Source organism: Arachis hypogaea, chromosome 19 (assembly GCF_003086295.3).
Source record: "Arachis hypogaea cultivar Tifrunner chromosome 19, arahy.Tifrunner.gnm2.J5K5, whole genome shotgun sequence".
Classification (NCBI taxonomy): domain Eukaryota; kingdom Viridiplantae; phylum Streptophyta; class Magnoliopsida; order Fabales; family Fabaceae; genus Arachis; species Arachis hypogaea.
In genome coordinates this window covers 153,672,026-153,691,424 of record NC_092054.1, presented here as the reverse complement: position 1 = coordinate 153,691,424, position 19,399 = coordinate 153,672,026, and the positions used below count along the sequence as shown (strand labels likewise).

The 19,399-nt window shown below is 34.4% G+C and overlaps 4 protein-coding genes and 1 long non-coding RNA gene across 6 annotated transcripts; 3 read left to right on the top strand and 2 right to left on the bottom strand.

Annotated features, from left to right (window-relative positions):
• The first annotated feature begins 5,508 nt into the window (after positions 1-5,508).
• LOC112776057 (uncharacterized) lies at positions 5,509-8,224 on the top strand. Of its 2 annotated transcripts, none has more exons than XM_025820021.3 (2): positions 5,509-6,270; positions 7,145-8,224. In XM_025820021.3, the coding sequence occupies exons 1-2, from the start codon at positions 5,922-5,924 to the stop codon at positions 8,035-8,037; spliced, it is 1,242 nt and encodes a 413-aa protein (XP_025675806.1). In that variant the 5' UTR covers positions 5,509-5,921; the 3' UTR covers positions 8,038-8,224. The 2 variants fall into 2 exon arrangements, with proteins under 2 accessions (XP_025675806.1, XP_025675807.1); XM_025820022.3 differs by having other exon boundaries at positions 5,615-6,270; positions 7,154-8,224.
• Positions 8,225-8,544: 320 nt separating this feature from the next.
• Positions 8,545-10,008, top strand: LOC112776059 (E3 ubiquitin-protein ligase CIP8). Its single transcript, XM_025820023.2, has one exon. It carries the CDS (start codon positions 8,664-8,666, stop codon positions 9,729-9,731), a length of 1,068 nt encoding a protein of 355 aa, XP_025675808.1. The 5' UTR covers positions 8,545-8,663; the 3' UTR covers positions 9,732-10,008.
• A 187-nt stretch (positions 10,009-10,195) lies between these two features.
• LOC140181787 (uncharacterized) lies at positions 10,196-10,940 on the top strand. The gene is made up of 2 exons (XR_011877096.1): positions 10,196-10,343; positions 10,441-10,940. It is a non-coding gene; the product is annotated as an uncharacterized lncRNA (long non-coding RNA).
• A 2,487-nt stretch (positions 10,941-13,427) lies between these two features.
• LOC112779556 (GEM-like protein 4) lies at positions 13,428-14,878 on the bottom strand. The gene is made up of 4 exons (XM_025823856.3): positions 14,411-14,878; positions 14,253-14,318; positions 13,877-14,151; positions 13,428-13,784 (listed from the first exon to the last, which is right to left on the bottom strand). Exons 1-4 carry the CDS (start codon positions 14,526-14,528, stop codon positions 13,590-13,592), a joined length of 654 nt encoding a protein of 217 aa, XP_025679641.1. The 5' UTR covers positions 14,529-14,878; the 3' UTR covers positions 13,428-13,589.
• A 2,387-nt stretch (positions 14,879-17,265) lies between these two features.
• Positions 17,266-18,563, bottom strand: LOC112779850 (GEM-like protein 4). Its single transcript, XM_025824204.3, has 2 exons — positions 18,037-18,563; positions 17,266-17,930 (listed from the first exon to the last, which is right to left on the bottom strand). The coding sequence occupies exons 1-2, from the start codon at positions 18,281-18,283 to the stop codon at positions 17,476-17,478; spliced, it is 702 nt and encodes a 233-aa protein (XP_025679989.1). The 5' UTR covers positions 18,284-18,563; the 3' UTR covers positions 17,266-17,475.
• Between the last annotated feature and the right edge of the window lie 836 nt (positions 18,564-19,399).

Genomic DNA, 19,399 nt, shown 5'->3' with positions numbered 1-19,399 from the left:
TGAATCCAAATTGTGCTAGAGTAGAAGAACGTTTAAGAAACCATGATCTTGGAACTTGCTTGAGTCCATATAAGGACTTGTGCAATTTACAAACCTGGGCAGCATCACCTTATAAAACCTGGTGGTTGTTTCATAAAAACAAGTTCATTCAAGTCTCCATTCAAAAATGCATTGTTAAAACCAAATTGGCGAATTTGCCATTGATTTTTCAATGCAATTGTAAGAATAACTCGAATAGTTGTAGGTTTGATAACGGGAGCAAAAACTTGATCATTGTCAATACCCTCTATTTGATGATTTCCTTTGACAACTAATCTTGCCTTATACTTCATAATTGCACCATTTGGATGGCGCTTAATAACAAATATCCATCTGCAGCCTATCACTTTAGTGTTTGTAGGTGCAGCAACAATAAACCATGTATTGGTCTTGTATAGAGCATTTAGTTCTTCAATCATTGCTTGATGCCAATGTTTAGATTGTGAAGCTTGAGTCACATTAGAGAAAATATGATTAATCAAATCAAGTTGAAGAGTTACCAATGTGTGATATAACTTGGGTTTACTAATACCCGATTTCAATCTAATTTGCATAGGATGATTATTAGGTTTAATATGAGTCTTAGGGGCACTACCAAATTGTATCTCGGTATCTGAGATAGGGATACTACATTACTACTAGGATGAAGTTAATTATTAGAAAAAGAAGGATTAGATGAGGATGGTGGGGGTGTAGTTGGTGGAAACTTAGTGTGAATAGGATGAGAAGTAGAATAAGGACTTTGATTATTGTGAGGATGATTTATAAGTCCCTCATTCTCTATGGTTGGTGTAGGTAAATTGTGAGAAGAATCAGGGGGTAAATTAAGGATTGAATTAGATGGTACAGTGGACATGGTAGTGCTCAAAGGAAAAATAAGAGAAGTATGAGGAAAATGGGTTCTGGCCTCAGGGGCAGAATCAGTGGAGAATAATTCTGCATAAGGAAAGCGTTACTCATCAAAAATCACATGGCGAGTGATAATGATTTTGCTGGACTTTGTAAGGTACTTATACCCTTTATGGTGAGGGACATATCCAAGAAAAACTGATAATTGAGATTTAAAATTTAATTTTGTTTGAGAATAAGGTTTTAAGCATGGAAAGCATGCACAACCAAACACTCGCAAAAATTCATAATCTGGTTTCCTAGAGTGCATAAGTTTAAAAGGAGTTACCAAGTTTGTATTAGGAGATGGAAGACGATTGATGACATATGTGGCTGAGAGAAAAGCATCATCCCAGTGAATTAAGGGAAGAGATGCTGCAGCAAGCATTGCCAAACCAGTCTCTGTGATGTGGCGATGCTTGCGCTCAGTCCTTCCATTTTGTTGATGCGTATATCGGCAACAATACCTATGCTCAATGCCTTGATCAGCGAGATATTGTGTAAAAGTTTGTGACAAATACTCGTGCCCATGATCAGTTTGAAATCGCTTAAGCTTGAAACATGTATACTTCTCTAACATAGTTTTATATTGCAAGAAAGCCTGAAAAACTTGAGACTTTGAATGCAGTAAATATATACAAGTATACCTACTAAAAGCATCAACCAAAGAGATATAATCATTGAAACCATGATATGAAGTTACCGGAGCAGGCCCCCATAAATCTGAGTAAACCATATTTAAAAGAGCAGTATAATTATATTTATCAAGATTAAAAGGAAGAAGATGCATCTTTGCATTGCAACAAAATTCACACACATTAGATGGAACAATATTAGAAAAGACATACATATTGCATTTATTCATTACACTCAGAACTGTATTTGAGGCACAATGGCCTAGTCGATGGTACCACAACTTATAAGAATCAAATTTTGCAAGAAATGCCCTAAGTACATGATCACTAGAATTTTGATTGGAAAATATTATTTAGACTAGAACAAGGCACATCAACACGTTCAAATACATAAATTCCTTGTCTAAGTGTTCCTCGGAGTAGAACCTCCTGAGTTTCCTAAGATTTAACAAGGCAAAAATCAGTATAGAATTTAAAATAACAATTGTTATCAGTTGCAAATTCTCTTACACTAATAAGATTGTGTGCAATGTCAGGTGAATGCAAGAGTTTATCCAACAAGAAAGTTCTATGAGTATCAAGATTAATTAAATAACTTTTATCATAGTGTGTAATACTCGCACCTTTACCATTACCTAACATAATTTCTTCTGAGCCATTATATTCAGATGATGATAGCAAATTCTGAGCATCGCCAGTGACATGATGTAAGCACCAGTATCGGGTAGCCACATTGAATAAGAAAATGTTGAAGGAATAGCCAAGTATGTCCTGGGATTATGAAAAGTGGATGGTGGAGGTGGTAAAGCCTGAGATGCAGATTTAGATGGATTCATGGTAGATTGTTGATAAGAAGAATCAAATCGGTGGAAACAAGTCATTGCGGTATGGCCAAATCGATAACACACTTGATTTGTCAAAGTTCACCAAAATAGGTTTTTACTAAAGTGACAATTCTCTAATTTTTCCAAACTCCCAAAACCAAACCAAACCAAAACATACCCAATTCATCACAAAATACTACCAGTGACGGATCCAGAAAATTTTGGTAGTGGGGGCAAAATATATATAACATTATAATAATTTTTATAATAAAAATATTATGTTTATGTAAAAAAGAGTAAATTACCATTTGTACACATAAAAGATATAAATGCTGACAAATGTACCTATATAAGAATAAAACGACAATTATAACCATAGAAGATGGCTTCTGTGTGCCAAGAGTATCTGAACGTTGGTTACACAATTGGTCCACTAGGGTATTCTTGGCGCACGGAAGCTATCTTTCGTAGGTACAATTGTCGTTTTATTCTTATATGGATACATTTGTCAGCGTTTGTATATTTCATGGATACAAATGATAATTTATTCCATAAAAAATTAGCTATCAAATTATCTATTATAAATTTGTGTATAAATACATATATCATTTAACTTATTTTTAATATATATTTTGAATTTCAAAATTTATATTTTAAGATTTATTCTGTACAAGTGATTATTTTATGTATACGTAGCATAATTGTTGTTATAATTATATTTTGTTATTGTAAAATATGATTAGGTTTCAAAATATCTAATTACAAATTAAAATACTAAAATAGTAATTTAAATAATAACATATAATTTAAAATTTAATTTTTTATATTTCATATTTTGAAACCTTGATAATATAATTAAAATGTCTTTTTTTTTTGTATTAACAATCATTTAAAACTCAACTTTCATACAAATTAGCTCTTGATGATATTCATAGTTAAAAAAGTTCATTCAATTAGTGTAGTTATTATGAAAAAACTAAAGCTAATTTTAAAAGAAGAAACACAAATTAATAGATAATATTCTTTCGAGTCGATCTCTAAGAAAGAACACCAATCTTATTTAAATTTAAAAATTGATCATTATAATTAACATCTAATATGAAGTTTTCAAATTGGCTATCAAGTGTCGAAACTTGAATAAAAAATGATTGTGGGGTCAAATTTAATAATTTAGTGGGGGCAAATAAATATTATTATTGTATACTACTCAATAAAATTCCAAATTGTAGTGGGGGCGCTTGCCCCCACACCCACTCATGTGGATCCGTCCCTGCATACTACACTTTATCATTTTATTTCAATTCAAGCAACTTAAAACCTCTTTCACTCAATCTTTTCACCATAATTCAACAAAAATCCACAACTCACAAACCAATATCCCAACTTTAACAATTTTTACACAATTAACATTATAATTCATCAATACCATCTCAATCATCATACTCATCAATGTCCATAATCACACATAATAATCATCACATTCATATATTACACATTCCAACATTTTATATACTCCTCTATATCATACAATATAATAAATTCACGCATAATTAAGCATACACCAACATCATTCAATCCTATCTTATGGTCTACTAGCCTAAGTTTCATGAAACTTTACATATTACTTAAAGAAAACTGAAACCATACCTTAGCTGGTTTCCACACAACTCAAAATACCAAGCTCAAACTCAAAGCTCCAAAACCATCTGCTCACTCCAACAAACACTAAACATCAATCTAACATCATATAACATACAAAATATCACTAGGGCTAATCCAAAATATCAAACCACAAGAGATAAAAGAGATTTACCTTATCCAACGAGATTAGAGACAAAACCCAACAATTTTTCAATACTAGATCATCCCTAAACAACTAAAATCACAAAATCTACTAAAAAACTAGAACAAAAAACGTGAAACTGTTAGGGATGGAAACTGGAGCATGGATTTCGAAAATCTTACCACTTTGTTTTAACAGAAACGAAGATCTCGAGGAGAGCTTCGCTAGCCGTAAACGACTCGTCAATCGGAGCACCGTAGCTCAAGTTATGGCTTCTAGAAGATGGTGATGAATAGTAACATTACCATCTTCTCCTCTCTTCTCAAATTAGCGCCAATCTCTCTCAAATTAGGTTAAAATGAGCTGAATACTCATTAAACATACATATATATGTTGGGCCTTGGGTCCAGTTTGGGCCCGGTCTAACCCGTTAGCGTTTTAGGTCTGTTTGGGTCAAAACCTTTAAGATTAGCGCTCGATTTTTTATTCTAAATTATTTTTTGTCCTTTCAAAACAATAAATTCAATTTTCAAAACTTTATTTTCCAAAATACGCGGTACCGGACAGACTAGAACCGGTACTACCGGCTAAAGACCGGTACGCATTTTTACAAAAAAATTTCGCAAAAGATAAATTTTTTCACTCAGAAAAATTCATTGAATTCAAATTTCACCTTTATATTATTGAAAAATACTTTTATATTTTTAAACCTATTTCGAGCAATTAAATTACCATTTTATATTATCTAAATGATCGGTTTAGTCACGGGTCTTACACTTGTCGGCGTTCTCGCTAAAGGAAAAAGCAGCTTCTGCTTCTGCGTTTGGATCCGAATCACTTCCTCTCGGGTTGCCGAGGATTGTGGTGACTGCGTCGAGAGCATTGTTCTTCGCGCCATGAGCAACAGGAGAGGAGACACTGTAAGTTCGGAACTGGAAGAAGAACAACGACGTGGTGATAAAGAGATAAAAAAGAATGGACTCAATACAGATCATTAATGGTGGTATCAGAAGTGGGTGTTACGATATGAAAAGAAAAGAAAAAAAATTATGGAATTGAACGAAGATGACGATGAAATATTAAAATGAGTAATTTGAGAATTCTAAATAATTTTTTAAGTTTTGGTTAGTTTTATTAATTAAAATATATTTTATATAGATATAACGTTAGTTTTGTTTTTCTATAAATAAATTTATTAACACTTATATTTTTTGTGGTTAAAAATGGTTATTTACTCTATTTATTTATGTACATACTACTATATTTATTTTTTATAATACATCAATACTTATTTTCATAGCATTTTTTTTATAATTCATAAAAGTAACACATTTAATGTGCACAAAATTTTTTCTCGCAACTTTAGACACTTGTTCTTTTTGTATAAATGTATAATAGATGGGGTTGGTGGGTTTATAACTACAAAGGCGACAAAGAAAGAAAGAATCATTTAGTTACTAACAGCACCCAAAATATAATATATTTTTTCTCTTTGACGAAATCACCCCTTCACTAAAGGCACTATCTTATGAAGAAGGGGCATTGCCACGTAAATTCACTCGCGAGAGCCTTTCCTTCAATGTACGCTTCGTTGCAGATAATCATGCACGCCACCAAATTAGGGTTCATTTTCACACCTCTCAGCTGCTAAAGCTTTGCTTTTGTACGCTAATTATTCCCTCCGTAACCGTGCTCTGCAAAAATTAGTCTCAAATTCTCGAGGGGTTAGGGTTTTCCTCCGCACCAACAACAATGAACGGTGCCGGATCGGGATCCTCGAACCTCTGCATAAACGACACTCTCACTGACGACGAGCTTCGTTCGATCCTGGCGAAGCTGGAGAGCGAGAAGGACAAGGAGATCTTCGGGTTGGTGTGTAAGAGGTGGCTCCGATTGCAGAGCACCGAAAGGAAGAAGCTTGCGGCGCGTGCAGGTCCACACATGCTTCGCAGAATGGCTGATAGGTTCACGCGCTTGCTCGAATTGGACCTTGCCCAGTCCGTTTCGCGGTCGTTCTATCCCGGCGTCACCGATTCCGACCTCGCCGTCATCGCCAATGGTTTCACATGCTTGAGGGTCCTCAATTTGCATAATTGTAAAGGTGAACTCTTTTTCCCTTTTTTTTTCCGTTGTTTTTGTTTGTTTTGCGAGAAAACCGTTGAAATTGACCTTTCAGACTTCTGATCGTGATGGATGCTATGTTTCTTTCCCTAGTGTGCTGACTTGTATTTTGATTGTTATTTTTTCCCCAAATATTACTGTGCTAATTAATTTTATTTTAGGCAGTATCATTGAATTTAAAAGTCTGTTGTTAAAAATGCTTCTGCTGCTTTACGATTTTAGTTAATGCCGGTGCCAATTTTTTGTTCACTTTTTTTCTCCAGAGATTGAGCTTTAAATTTCAGCCCCCCCCCCCCCCCCTTCTCTTTTAAAAATGCTGGGTTTGTTTACTGCTGTTGCTTTTTCTTGATTTTTGCTTTTGAAACTGGTTATATGAAGTAGTTTTGAACTCATCACTCGGAATGATTGTGTTCTGTTGTTGTTTGTATTATGCAATTTGAAAATGAACAATTTTGACAATTTTTAGTGCTGTTGTCATGATAGTCAATTTGAGTGATGATTTAAGGTTGAGGAAGTATAGGCTCTGCACAATGTGTACAATAGGGGTTTAGGGATGTTCGATTCAGTAGGATATCATATGTTTATTATCTCTGGTATCCGGATGGTTATTCTGGATAGTATGAGTGTATTGTGTTTGAGGAATTAGTTGTATTTTATCCTGGAAGTTCATTTTTTAACTCATATCGGGCCAAATAAATAGTCCATTGTACACATTGTACAAATACTCCATTGGCTCCCTAGCGGGATTCATAAAGGTTATCTACCACCTTTGTGATGTTGCTTTTCTTATGATGGGGAGTGAAAATCTCAATAAGATTGAGATGGAATGTTTTTGTTTGGTTTAATGTACACAGGAATTTCAGATGTTGGAATGAAAGCCATTGGCGAAGGTCTTTCCTTGTTGCAGTCATTGGATGTATCCTACTGCAGAAAGCTGACTGACAAGGGACTATCTGCTGTCGCTAAAGGCTGTAGCGACTTACGGGTATTGCATCTCGCCGGTTGCAGATTCGTTACGGATGGTATATTAGAAGCTCTCTCCAAAAACTGTCATAATCTAGAAAAACTGGGATTGCAAGGGTGCACAAATATTACCAACTATGGATTGATAAGCCTTGCAAGTGGTTGTCAACAGATCAAGTATTTGGACATCAACAAATGCAGTAATGTCAGCGATGTTGGTGTCTCTAGTGTTTCTAGGGCTTGTTCATCATCTCTCAAGACGTTGAAGTTGTTGGATTGCTACAAAATTGGGGATGAAACCATATTATCCTTGTCCAAATACTGCGATAATCTTGAGACTCTAATCATTGGTGGTTGCCGGGATGTCTCCAACGACGCAATAAAATCTCTTGCTGCTGCAGGTAGGAGCAATCTTAAGAACTTAAGGATGGATTGGTGTCTAAACCTCTCGGATTCATCATTGAGCTGTATTTTAAGTCAATGCAGAAACCTTGAGGCACTGGACATTGGTTGCTGTGAGGAGGTGAGCGATGCTGCTTTCGAGCTTATAAGCAGCGAGGAGGTGGATTTGAGGTTGAAGATTTTGAAGGTTAGTAACTGTCCGAAGATCACAGTGGCAGGAATAGGCATTCTTGTGGGAAAATGCAGTTATCTGGAATACTTGGATGTGAGATCATGCCCACATATTACTAAGGCTGGCCTGGATGAGGCTGGTCTCCATTTTCCTGAATTCTGTAAAGTTAATTTTAATGGTACCATCAATGAGCCTGTTGTGCTTATTTGATTCTATAATTATAATTATAATTCTTAGTTGTAAAGATTTGGCATCGACATAGGGTATTCTTCCTACATCAATATGATGAACTTTATTGATAAGAGAGGAGAATATTTTTAGTTTTCTTATGGAACCCACATGTGTAATGTAATGTAATGTAATATATATCATAATTTGTTGTGATTTGAGTTGTAAATTTTGGCAGTATGATTACGATTGTTTTCAGCCGGGTTCACTTGATTCTTCCTTGATCTTGTACATCGATTTTTCTAACTTCTAAATCGCAAATGTCACAAATTATATAGTATTTACTAATATATTGTTTTCCCACTTTATCCTGGACAATGAACTATCAAATATGACCCACTAATTAATTTTTACACCAGAAAAAGGAAAAGAAAAGAAGAAATGGTCCATTTCCATTTCCAATTAAACTCTTATATTAACTTATTACTATAAAAATGATTAATTTATTATTATTATTATTATTATTATTATTATTATTATTATTATTATTATTATTATTATACCTTACATAAAATCAAAGGGAACCCAAATCCCCAAAGAAAACAATCACACTCGGCTCCTTTGCTTTCCATTCCAGCTCCCATCTCCGCCGCACCGGAAAGCGAACCATGTCGGAGTCACCGTCTCAGCCACCGCCTCCTCCTCCAGCTCCCGAAGCGCCATCGTACTGGTGTTACCACTGCGAGAAGCGCGTCTCCGTCGAGACACTCCCTGACCTACCTGACGTCATCTGCGGTGACTGCAAGAACGGCTTCGTCGAGTCCATCCCCACTCCCTCTCTCCCTTCCTCCGCTGCCGCCGCCTCCTCCTCCGACGACCCCTACTTCGGCTCTCACTTCCTCCACGTCCTCCGCCTAATCGCCCAGTCAGCGCGTGACGACGACGCGTCTCCTCCTCCTCCGCCTAGTCGCTCGCCGGAAAACGATTTCCTCCGGATCGAGCTCGGAGGCTGGGACAACGACGACGACGAGGATGACGATGACGACGAGGAAAACGGCATCGAGTTCCACCACGGAGGCGAAGACCGCGAAAACGCAGTCGAGGAGCGAGGAGATCGAGTCGGAAACGAGGAACCGCACGGCGACGACGAAGATCTGCGGCGGAGGAGGCGCGAGCTGCTTCGTCTCCGAATTAGGGATTTGGCGACGCGAACGAGGAGTATGCGGAACCGGATCTTGGATTGGGCCGACATCCTGATGGGCCTTGAGGACAACTCCATCGAGTTCCGCCTCCAGCTGCCGGATTCCGATCGCTACGTCGGAAACCCTGAGGACTACGTCGACGCGGCGGAGTATGAGGCCTTGCTGCAGACGCTGGCGGAGAGCGACGGGGGAGGGAGGAGGGGAGCTCCGCCGGCGGCGAAGTCTGCCGTGGAGGCGCTGCCGACAGTGAAGATCTCGTCGGAGAGCGAGGTGGTGGCGTGCGCCGTATGCAAGGACATGGTGGGCGTCGGTGACGTGGCAAAGAGGTTGCCGTGCGGGCACGAGTACCATGGAGACTGCATTGTGCCGTGGTTAGGTTCTCGAAATTCGTGCCCTGTTTGCAGGTTTGAGCTGCCAACTGATGATAGAGATTATGAAGCGGACAAGAGGAAGAACAAGAGAGTCTTCAATTCTGCTAACGGTGCTTCTGGTTCAGGTGGCGGTGGCGGTGGAGGTGGCACCTTCTCTGGTTGATGCCAATTGGTATGTTCTGTTTCTCATTCTGTTATGTTCTACCATTGCTGTAATATATTTTGTGCTTTCTATAATTCTATCTTCCTTTGTGAACCTTTTTTTTTTAGGGTTATTAGTTGTTTTTAATCAAAACTTTGCCCAATGCTATTTATTTGAAGGTTTTTAATTTTATGTAGCTGGCTTCTTAGCTCCAGTTGCTAAGATACTTTGTATATAGGCATTTGAATCAATGTGATCAACACTACTTCAATTCAATTCAATTTGTAGCTTCTCATCATGTAAAAGTTTGTTCTTTTGTTGTGGAATTTTTCTGCTGGAGCCGCCGTCTTTATTGAACACTAGTGAGCTTGATTAGTAGCTTCAGTGTGAAAGTATTGATGAGAGCTTTTAAGGTTTCTTTTTTTCAGTATTAGACTTTATGATATGGTTGAATGATCACTAATGTGTTGCTAAAAGGACTTTAGACATGTCTATCTATGGTTCTTTGCATCTTAGAAACAACCCTGGTTTCCCCAAAGGCTTGGATTCTATGAGAATGTGCTTTTTCAGACTCAAGCACAACTCACCAGATGATCAGAGGCAGCTCAAGTTAACTGAGTTAGCTCAAACTAGGTACAAGTTATAAACTGTTAAGTACATAGTTCTTTTAAGTTACTGAACTTGGACGTGAGCTCAAATCTGGTTCTTCGGCTTAACTCATGCTGTTAAGGAACTAGTTAAGTTCGGTATCATGCATCAACTTTACTTGTGGACCAGAATGCGAGGAGTTCAGTACTTGATTACTTGTGTCGTATCAATATTTTACATGTTCTTCACAAGAGTTTCTTCCACTGTGGGGGATCTCCAAGTCAAAACGGCCTGAACCTCTTTCTGTTGGATTGCTTTGTTGATATAAGCTGATTGCAGAACTTAAGGCATATCACCAAATTGGATAAATCTAGGTGATGAACTGATGAAGTGTTTGCCTCTTTCGGTTACAATGTCGCGGTAGCTTTTATTGGCCAGTAACTTGACATATATCAATGATATATATCATGAAAGGTCCAAAGATACCAGCGTTATGGGTGATGTTCAACTTTCTATTTCTATATTATAATATAATATTACAGGTTAATGGGACAAATGAAGATTGAAACTGAAAGACTATATTACACAATCCATGCAAACATAACATTTTAAAGTTAGTGCATTGGCATTCGGCATTAGAGGGTTAATATTTTTTTTCCTTGTATTTATTCTATTTGAGGCTATACTAACTAACCTTTTTTTTTTTTGGATTTGTTTGTAACTTATCCTATACGGACGCACGATTTTATTAGGACACGGTTAGACATAGAAGACACGAGTGTCGATGAATGTCGTGTCCGACACGCAGACACGGCAAATCGGAGAAATATCCGTGCTTCATAATTTGTAACCAATCATACTCTTATACTATGTTTGTTTGAGAGGAAAATGGAAGGAAAGAAAAGTGAGGAAAGAAAATGGGAAGGAAAAGGATTATTTTCCTTTGTTTGGTTGAGAAGGAAAATTAGAGAGGAAAAAAAATGGATGGAAAAAAACTGGTGGGGTCTACCAATTTTTTTTTCTCTCTAACATTGGAAAGAAAATGGAGAGAAAATTAATGTTTCTCTCTCTACTTCTAATATTATCCCTTCACTTTTTCAATATATTATATAATATAGGGGTAAAATTGTTTTTTTATAATTATTTTCTTTCTATCCAAACACATCTAAAGAAAATAAAAATCCACTCAATTTCTTTCTTTTCCTTTCTTTCCTTTCTATTTCCTTCCTTTCTATTTCTTTCCTTCCAACCAAACATATAAGTTTCTATCACTGCGACCTCGATTATGTATATAACTCAATGAGACGATAGTTATCTCTAGATAAAATAGAGAACTAATCAATGACGATCAATTTTTATTAACTACGATATTTTTCTTTTAATAATTTTTTGTAGTTAGGGTTTAATAATATAAGTTATTGATTTCATTAGAAAGACTAAATTTAATTAAAAAAAGTATTGAAATATTATGATAAAAAAATTATTAGATTTTAACACATTTAAACTTTTTAAAAAAAAACTATAGTCAAAAGAGTATTAAAAAAATATAATTTTAAATAATATAAATTTATGTCCTTTTTAATAATTTTTATCTAAAGAAAAAGTTTAAGGGATCAGCAACTTTGTTAAATTCTGGCCAGCATGTAATCAGCAAAGAAAAATGAGCCATTGGATGAAATTTCACACCAATTTCACACCATTAAAACTATCATTGATGACTATGTGATGGCTACAAATTACAAAAGTTGTTGGCTCCTTAGCATTTTTCGATAATGATTTTAAATAATATAATTTAAATAATATTTATTTTATTATAATTTATTTTGAAATAAAATGTCAAATATAAATCAAGTTAATATTAATTTATTCTTTATCAAAATCAAGTTTATAAAATTAGTTTGATACAAATTTTTATTTACAAATTTTAATCTTAAATCACACTTAGTGGCTGCAATTTTTTTAAAAGAAAAACACTCCAGACTAAATCAGAAGTCACCCATCACAAATGGAATTTAAGGAAATCAGGTGGAAAGGAATTACCATTTACTAAATGAATTGTTACATCAGGCAGATTTACTTGGCAAACATCATTGATATGATAGAAATACAAGCATCCATCAGTGATTAAATCCTTTGTACTTATAATTAATTAATTGGGTAGGTTTAAAGAATGTGCTTATCGAGTAAGCAAGGTGAAAGGACCTTCGTTGCTTATTTTGTGATAACCTAGTCAGCTAAATTTAGGTCCGCCATTAACATCATGCGATGGAGGCACCGAAACACAACCTTTTGTTTCAACAAATGGGAGTGCCAAATCACCTCCACATCACCCCTTAAGCCCCCAAATGTAAAAAAACATGTGGAAAATCCAAGATTTGAAAGATGCGAAAGATGCCTGGTACATTATACTAAAGAAAATGAAATTTGGAAGCCACTTTCACAAAGTTGTAACTTCTTAAATATGCATGCATGTGCAATTTATGTAACTAGTTAGATTTTGTAAGCATACGCTAATTCTAACAGGATGATCATTGTCGAACTTGTTTAAACTTTTGTCCATGAGATCTCTTTTTATTTAGTGGGGTAAAAGTTTGTGATGTCATAATTTCTTTTTTAATGTTTTTTTTTTTTGGTGACTTTCTTTTCTAATATTTGAAACATATTAGTTTTGTTTCAAACATCTTATTTAGTCCTATTTTAATTTTTTGGTCAAAATTAGAATTTTTTATCTTCATTGAAAAATACCCATTCTTTCATTATAATTTTTTTTAAGTAGTATCAAAACGTAATTGTAATGATTTGAGAGTAAAAGTGATAGAAAAATAAGAGAAATGAAAATATAATAATAGAGAGAAAATAGAGTTTTTTGAAGAAAAAGTTTAAATTTTACAAGAGAACAAAAATAAAAATAAAATAAAATATTTTAAAAAAAAATAGAAGGTTTTAAACATTAGAAATGAAATTAAGACTTAACTCATATGTTAGGAACTAAAATGTACTTTAGTTAGTGCTTGATAACCTTGTTTTGCTTACCTACACTATGGATTAAGTGTATGGAATTGTATTACTTGTGCCATAATAACTTCCATGCATTTTCATCATTTTTCATTTAAAAGAAGAGACCAAAAGTGTAAGAAATAGAGGGATTTCCTTTTTCTTTTAATTAACAAAATCATGTGATATTTGTACATATTTAGGAGCCTTGCAGCTCCACAAAATAAAGAGATGAAGCAAAGGGGATGAACAATTCTTCTTTTCTTTTCTGATACATAGAGAGAGGGATGAACAAGTTCAGTTCAACAATTCTGTCCTCTGAGCTTGAGACACAGCCTGCTGAAGACATCTGAATGCTTTTTGATAAGTCAAGAACCCCATAAACCAGAAATCAAAATTATCCTCAGTAACTATTTCTATGTACTTCTGTGAAGGCTTCTCCACATTCTGACTTTCATTCACACACTTTATCTTTACAACTGGAATCAACACCTGAAATGACAAACACATTTTTCAAGTTAAGTATTAGTAACGTCTCAAAAAGATATTAAAGAGATCTAGAGGGCTATCTTTTAATCAATCACCTTATAATGGATTCTTTTCACTTCTCCATTTGGTGAAGTGATCTTGATTGATCTCTCACTGCAGAAAGCAACTTTCTCAGTGGAAATGAATAGGAGACCAGCTATAGGACCTGATGTGGTTGATAAGTAGCATTGTGATGCTTTTAAAAGCTTCTCTCCCTCTTTAACACTGAAAAGTTGCATGAAAACTTTTTCTACTCCACCAACTTGGAGAATTCTGGCCCCTAAGCTTAATTTCCCTTTAACTGTATCTGTTATCTTTGGTCCTAATCTCACTGCAAGTTACAATAACAGTTTTACACACCATCAGTTACAGTTAACTTCATTCATTCTATTTCCCAAACATGGTAAAAGCTTTTCAAAACTAAGTACTTACCATGTTCTCGGATTCCATGTGCGAAACTGAACTTGTTCATCCGAGTCAAAACCGAATTTACTTTACCTGGAAAAACAAAATGGCCATCATGAATAGAACTGCATTTTCTTTAGTAAGGATTCACCAATCCAATATTGTGATGAAAAGGGTGTTCCTACCTTGCTTTGATTTCGCGAAAGACTTGTTGTATTTTCCAGAAGCATCAGGCAAGTATCTCCTTGATGACTTCTGGATAGGAAGTCCATTAACAAGCTCATGAAGAAATGAGGACTTCATTTTTGTTGTTCTTCTTGTGGATTGTCTTGAGCACTTAACTGAATTGTATTCAAGAAATCTTCTTAACTTGGATGATGAATCATTGTGTTCTAAAGAGGTATATATATAATGGTTAAAAGGAAACTAGGTAAGTCTTAAGTCTTGACTTTTTGTAGGGTGAGTCAGATATGGATCATCATGAAGACTAAATGAAATAAAGTAATTCAAAATCTTGGGATTTCATGTTTGGTTTGCCTTTAGAAAAAGTCATTATATACAAGGTAAAATACAAGTCATCCTTAATTATAATCCTATAAGATTATGAAAAAGGATGTGTGTTTAAATAAGGCAACTTCTTTCCATGTCTGCTCTAGTTGTTGATACAGTTGAAATAATATATATAAAAAAAAAACTTACACAAACTTGGAATGTGATTGGACAAAATATTTGGTTGCTTATTACATGCTTACTCAGATTTCAGACCAAAGGGTCTTGTTAATCTTTTTATAGCAGTTGGATATTGACTGTAGGTTGAAACTTGGCAATTACTCTCAATTCATTCAGTTTAGCAAAAAACATGTTTGTGTCTGTTATTTCCATCATTTACAATGAACTTGGTGTTCTTATATTCAAATTTACATATAATTTTCTTATGCTCATAACTGTTTTGGTTAAAGGATTTTGAGCATGGGATTTATCCATGTAAAAAATAGAATATATGTTGAATTTAATTTCTTTGCACCAAGGCAAATTTTTTGGATTCATTAGGGACAAAAAAAAAGAAAAAAAAGGAAGCTAATTATAAGCTGCAATTTAGCAAGATTAAGGAAATTAATAATATATCTTGGTTTGGTAGGATATATCTATCTATGCCACATGCTTGTTGAGTAGTTGATGACAAAGCAGGATCCATTGTTTTGTCACTTTATTTTATTTATATAAAAATGCCAACATGAGGGTGTCATTCAAGCTTTCTTAGCTGGAATCTTAACTTTCTGATGCAATACCTCTCCAAGGTTTACTTGTATTAGATCATGGAAAAGTAAAGATAAGTAAAAGTTTGTTTGCTTACATCAATCCCAAATCACATGCTAAAAGGAATAGAAAATGTTTGGAGGTTCAGTCAGAGAAAAGATTCAGCTTTTGCATTTTCCTAGCTACATATAAAAATAACAAAAAAAAAGAGACTAGCACCAAACGTGTGAATGAAATTAATTCAGCATTTCAAAGTCCTTATTTAACTATATTAAGAATTTCCTACTATGGTATAATTTACTTCATGTATTCTAGTCCTAAAAGTTATAACTAACATTAATTGAAAGTGCATATTTTGGTGAGTGGCAAGAGTATATATATATATCATAAAGTGAGGTAGCTGAGAGGGCTATGGTAAGCTCTGTAAGAAAGCACCCATGTTATACACATTAAAAAGAATTTAAACAACATATATGTTTATATACAAATATATAGCGGCTAATTTAGTGGCTGAGTTTTGGTGTGCACGTAGCATTTTTTTATAAGAAAAGAAGGCAAGTGAGTGCTTTGGAACATTATATTGTTTAGTTTATAAATGGAAAGGAAACAATGAAATTTTAGTTTGGCTGTGGACATCATGTGCTGGAAGGAATTAAAGTGGGAGACACAATTCAATTCTTTGTGGAAAAGGAATTAGCCAAAATCATTCACTCCCTCATAATACTTTCATTCCCCACATTCAAAACTAAATAGATTATTAGAAATTCCTTCTTCATTTTCTGCTGTTTTCTAAAAGGAAATCATTCTCATTTTATTATTTGTGCAGCTTGATTGAGTTTATATAAGAGAAAATTAATGTTTTATAACTGAAATTTTAAGGGGATTAGTTGTATTATGAAAAATATTTTCATTTTTTCATTAATCAACAATTCCTGTAAAATATTAAGTGTTATTGGTGGATCAGTTGTTGTGATAGAACACTAATTTGGTGCCAAAATTTATCAAGTGGTATAAGAAGTTAAGAATGATACTCCATGTCCCTTATCATGCACCATAAATATAGCTTTTGTAACTAACATCAACAAACCCTATCTAGTTCCCATGTGCTGGGAACCTTTGTAATTCCATCTGAAAATCTCTGTTCAATTTAGGTTTGGACCACAAAAAAAATTGTATCATCATTAATTGGACTATATTGTTATATGACTCAACAGAGATTAAAGAAAAGAAGAAAAGTAGTTTGAACTGCCAGAAATAAGAACAAGTCCTTTTGATGAAAATTTGAATACCTTCTTGACAATAACAGTTAACACCTCACTAATGCTGGTTTTTAAATTAATTCACTAATATATTATTTATATTACATAAAACTTGATACCAAGTTATTATAGAATGAACTTATGTGATATTGCTCTTTCTAATTGTGTCATGTCAGCAATTTATAGATGTTAATAATCAACTCAAAAGAAGAAAATATATTCCCATGCCCATGTCTTCTTTGTTCTAATATACAAGTTTGTTTCTATTGGTGTCTGTATTGTACCTTTTTTACATAATTACTATAACCAAATAATGGATTTTATTAAAAGAAATTACATACTTAGTCAAACATCAATTTAACATATTATTTTATCAATCTTCAAACTAGGTAGCACTCTTTAAAATATTAGACCTTCACTGTTATATAAATCTATACTATGTAGTCTAATTTATTTAGCTCTCTACACATGGTGCGAGTCTTAGTTTTGTCAATGTTAAAAGTAAATTTATCAACACAATCTGATAATACATCAAAGATAGATGCTCATGCTTAATTAATATACATAAATTTGATACATAATTCAAACACAACACTATGATTCCTCTAAACATATGTACATAATTAATGAACAGGCACTTGAACTTGAAATCTCTCTCTCTTTCTCTCTTTTATATGTACAATTGGGAGTTTAAATGCTCACAAAACATTCTCAAGTCACTGTCTCAAAATCATCTAAGCTTGAGAAAGAGAAATAGCCTGCTCAAGATATCTCAAAGTCTTTTGATACTTTATGACTCCCATCAACCAGAAATCAAACTTGTCCACTGTAACAATCTGTATATACTTCTGTTTTGGCTTCTCAAAATTTTCCCTTTGGTTCACACACTTGATCTTCTTGAGTGGAATAGAAACCTTGTAATGGATCCTAATCATTTGGCCTTTCCCATTAAAGGCTTTGATTGATCTCTCACTGCAGAATGCAACCTTGTCTGTTGAGATGAACAGAAGACCTGCAAGGGGGCCTGATGTTGAAGATAGATAGCACGGCGAAGCTTTCAAAAGCCTCTCGCCTTCTCTGACATTGAAGAATTGCTCAAAGACTTTGTCCACTCCTCCCACTTGAAGAATTTTAGTCCCTAAGCTTAACTTACCCTTAATAGTCTCAGATATCTTTGGTGCCAATCTCACTGCAATTTCATAGTCATGTGAATTGAGTTAGATTTTGGACTTCACATAAACACCAAACAAATCATTCTGTATAACAAATAAAGAAAGAAATACAAGAATACTAACCATGTTCTTGGATTCCTTGTGAAAGATTATCTTCTGCTTTCCTTCTAAGCTTGTTTAGAATCGAAACATTCAAAGTTTTACTTTGCTTTGATGCTTTAGTTGAACATTGAGATTGAGTAGAGGCAGAGTCATTCAAATAGTATCTGTTAACTGATTTCTGAAGCTGATCACATGCTGCCGAGATGATTGGATTTCCAATGAACAAGTCTTGAAGAAGTGATGATGATGTCTGCATCTTCTTTGACATTTTAGCAGTTGGTGATTAAGATACTGATTTCTGAGATACTAGATGTTCAAGGAATGAAGATATGTTCACTTGGGCTGGTTTGATGATTTCCTTGTCTTCCAAAGAGGTATTTAAAGGGATGAAATCTTGGAATTTCAATCTTGATCCTTGTGTTGGATGACTCAGCCTCTGATCATCAACCATGATCTTGATGGATATAATAAAGGCAGTAGCATGACGAATGTATTCAAAGGTGGATCCATTGATGTCATGGAATGTTTGGTTGCTTTTTGAAAAAGATGCTATATAGAATTTAAAGCCATCCTTTTTTTAAAACCTATAATATTGAAGGTGTAGTTCTTAGAGGTTTAGATACAAGACATGAAATCTTAAGGAGCAAGTTTCCATATTTGTTGATAATACTAGAAATTAATTAAGGATAAAGATTGTGTCTGATTAGTTTATTGTGATGTCTTCCCTCATCATCACCTTATTGGAGAAATGCACTTTTTATCTTCTTTCAAATTGTAATGAAAGTAAACCATGCATAAATGAAAATGTAAAAGGCTAAAAGATGAATCACTATGCTAGTTACTAGTTAGTTGAAATTCTTTTCCAGTTAGTGTTGCTTTACAAGTGTAAGTTGTTAGGCACTGCTACCTTTCTGCATATCTGAAGTTGCATCATCAAAGCTTTTTGAGTTGGCATTTAAACTTTATGATGCAAGCCTTCTTTAAACTCTGATTAATAAGAAGATAAGATAAAGAAGAAGCAATGGTGAAGCATATGCCATATATATTCCCTTAGCTTGTGACTCTTATATACCATATAATATTTGAAATCAATGATATAGACAAGGAAAATGGTGAATGAAAATATTACATTTCTGAATGTTCACTTCAAAGCTGCTAATGAAAATATTTCTTAAACAAAATCAATAGTGTATCTTAACTACTTGATTGATCAAAATGTATATCATGTTTGTAATGTAGGCAAGTTTATTAAAGCACACATACATGACTTGGGAGACAACACAATCTATTTGCTTTCCTGTGAATAGGAAATGGTGCTGAATTCCTTGTATATAGATAACCCTCCTTTTTGCTTTCTTTATTTGTCTTGGAAATGAATTGACTC

Bases quoted from the DNA above. Each gene is read 5' to 3' on its own strand.
- LOC112779556 (XM_025823856.3), bottom strand. From the start codon at position 14,528: ATGAAGTCCTCATTTCTTCATGAGCTTGTTAATGGACTTCCTATCCAG. The intron at 14,152-14,252 runs GTAAGTACTTAG...TGTAACTTGCAG, and splicing joins ACATGGAATCCGAGAACATG to TGAGATTAGGACCAAAGATA. The intron at 13,785-13,876 runs GTGATTGATTAA...TTGTCATTTCAG, and splicing joins TGAAAAGAATCCATTATAAG to GTGTTGATTCCAGTTGTAAA.
- LOC112776059 (XM_025820023.2), top strand. From the start codon at position 8,664: ATGTCGGAGTCACCGTCTCAGCCACCGCCTCCTCCTCCAGCTCCCGAA.
- LOC112779850 (XM_025824204.3), bottom strand. From the start codon at position 18,283: ATGTCAAAGAAGATGCAGACATCATCATCACTTCTTCAAGACTTGTTC. The intron at 17,931-18,036 runs GTTAGTATTCTT...ATGAAATTGCAG, and splicing joins ACAAGGAATCCAAGAACATG to TGAGATTGGCACCAAAGATA.
- LOC112776057 (XM_025820021.3), top strand. From the start codon at position 5,922: ATGAACGGTGCCGGATCGGGATCCTCGAACCTCTGCATAAACGACACT. The intron at 6,271-7,144 runs GTGAACTCTTTT...TAATGTACACAG, and splicing joins CAATTTGCATAATTGTAAAG to GAATTTCAGATGTTGGAATG.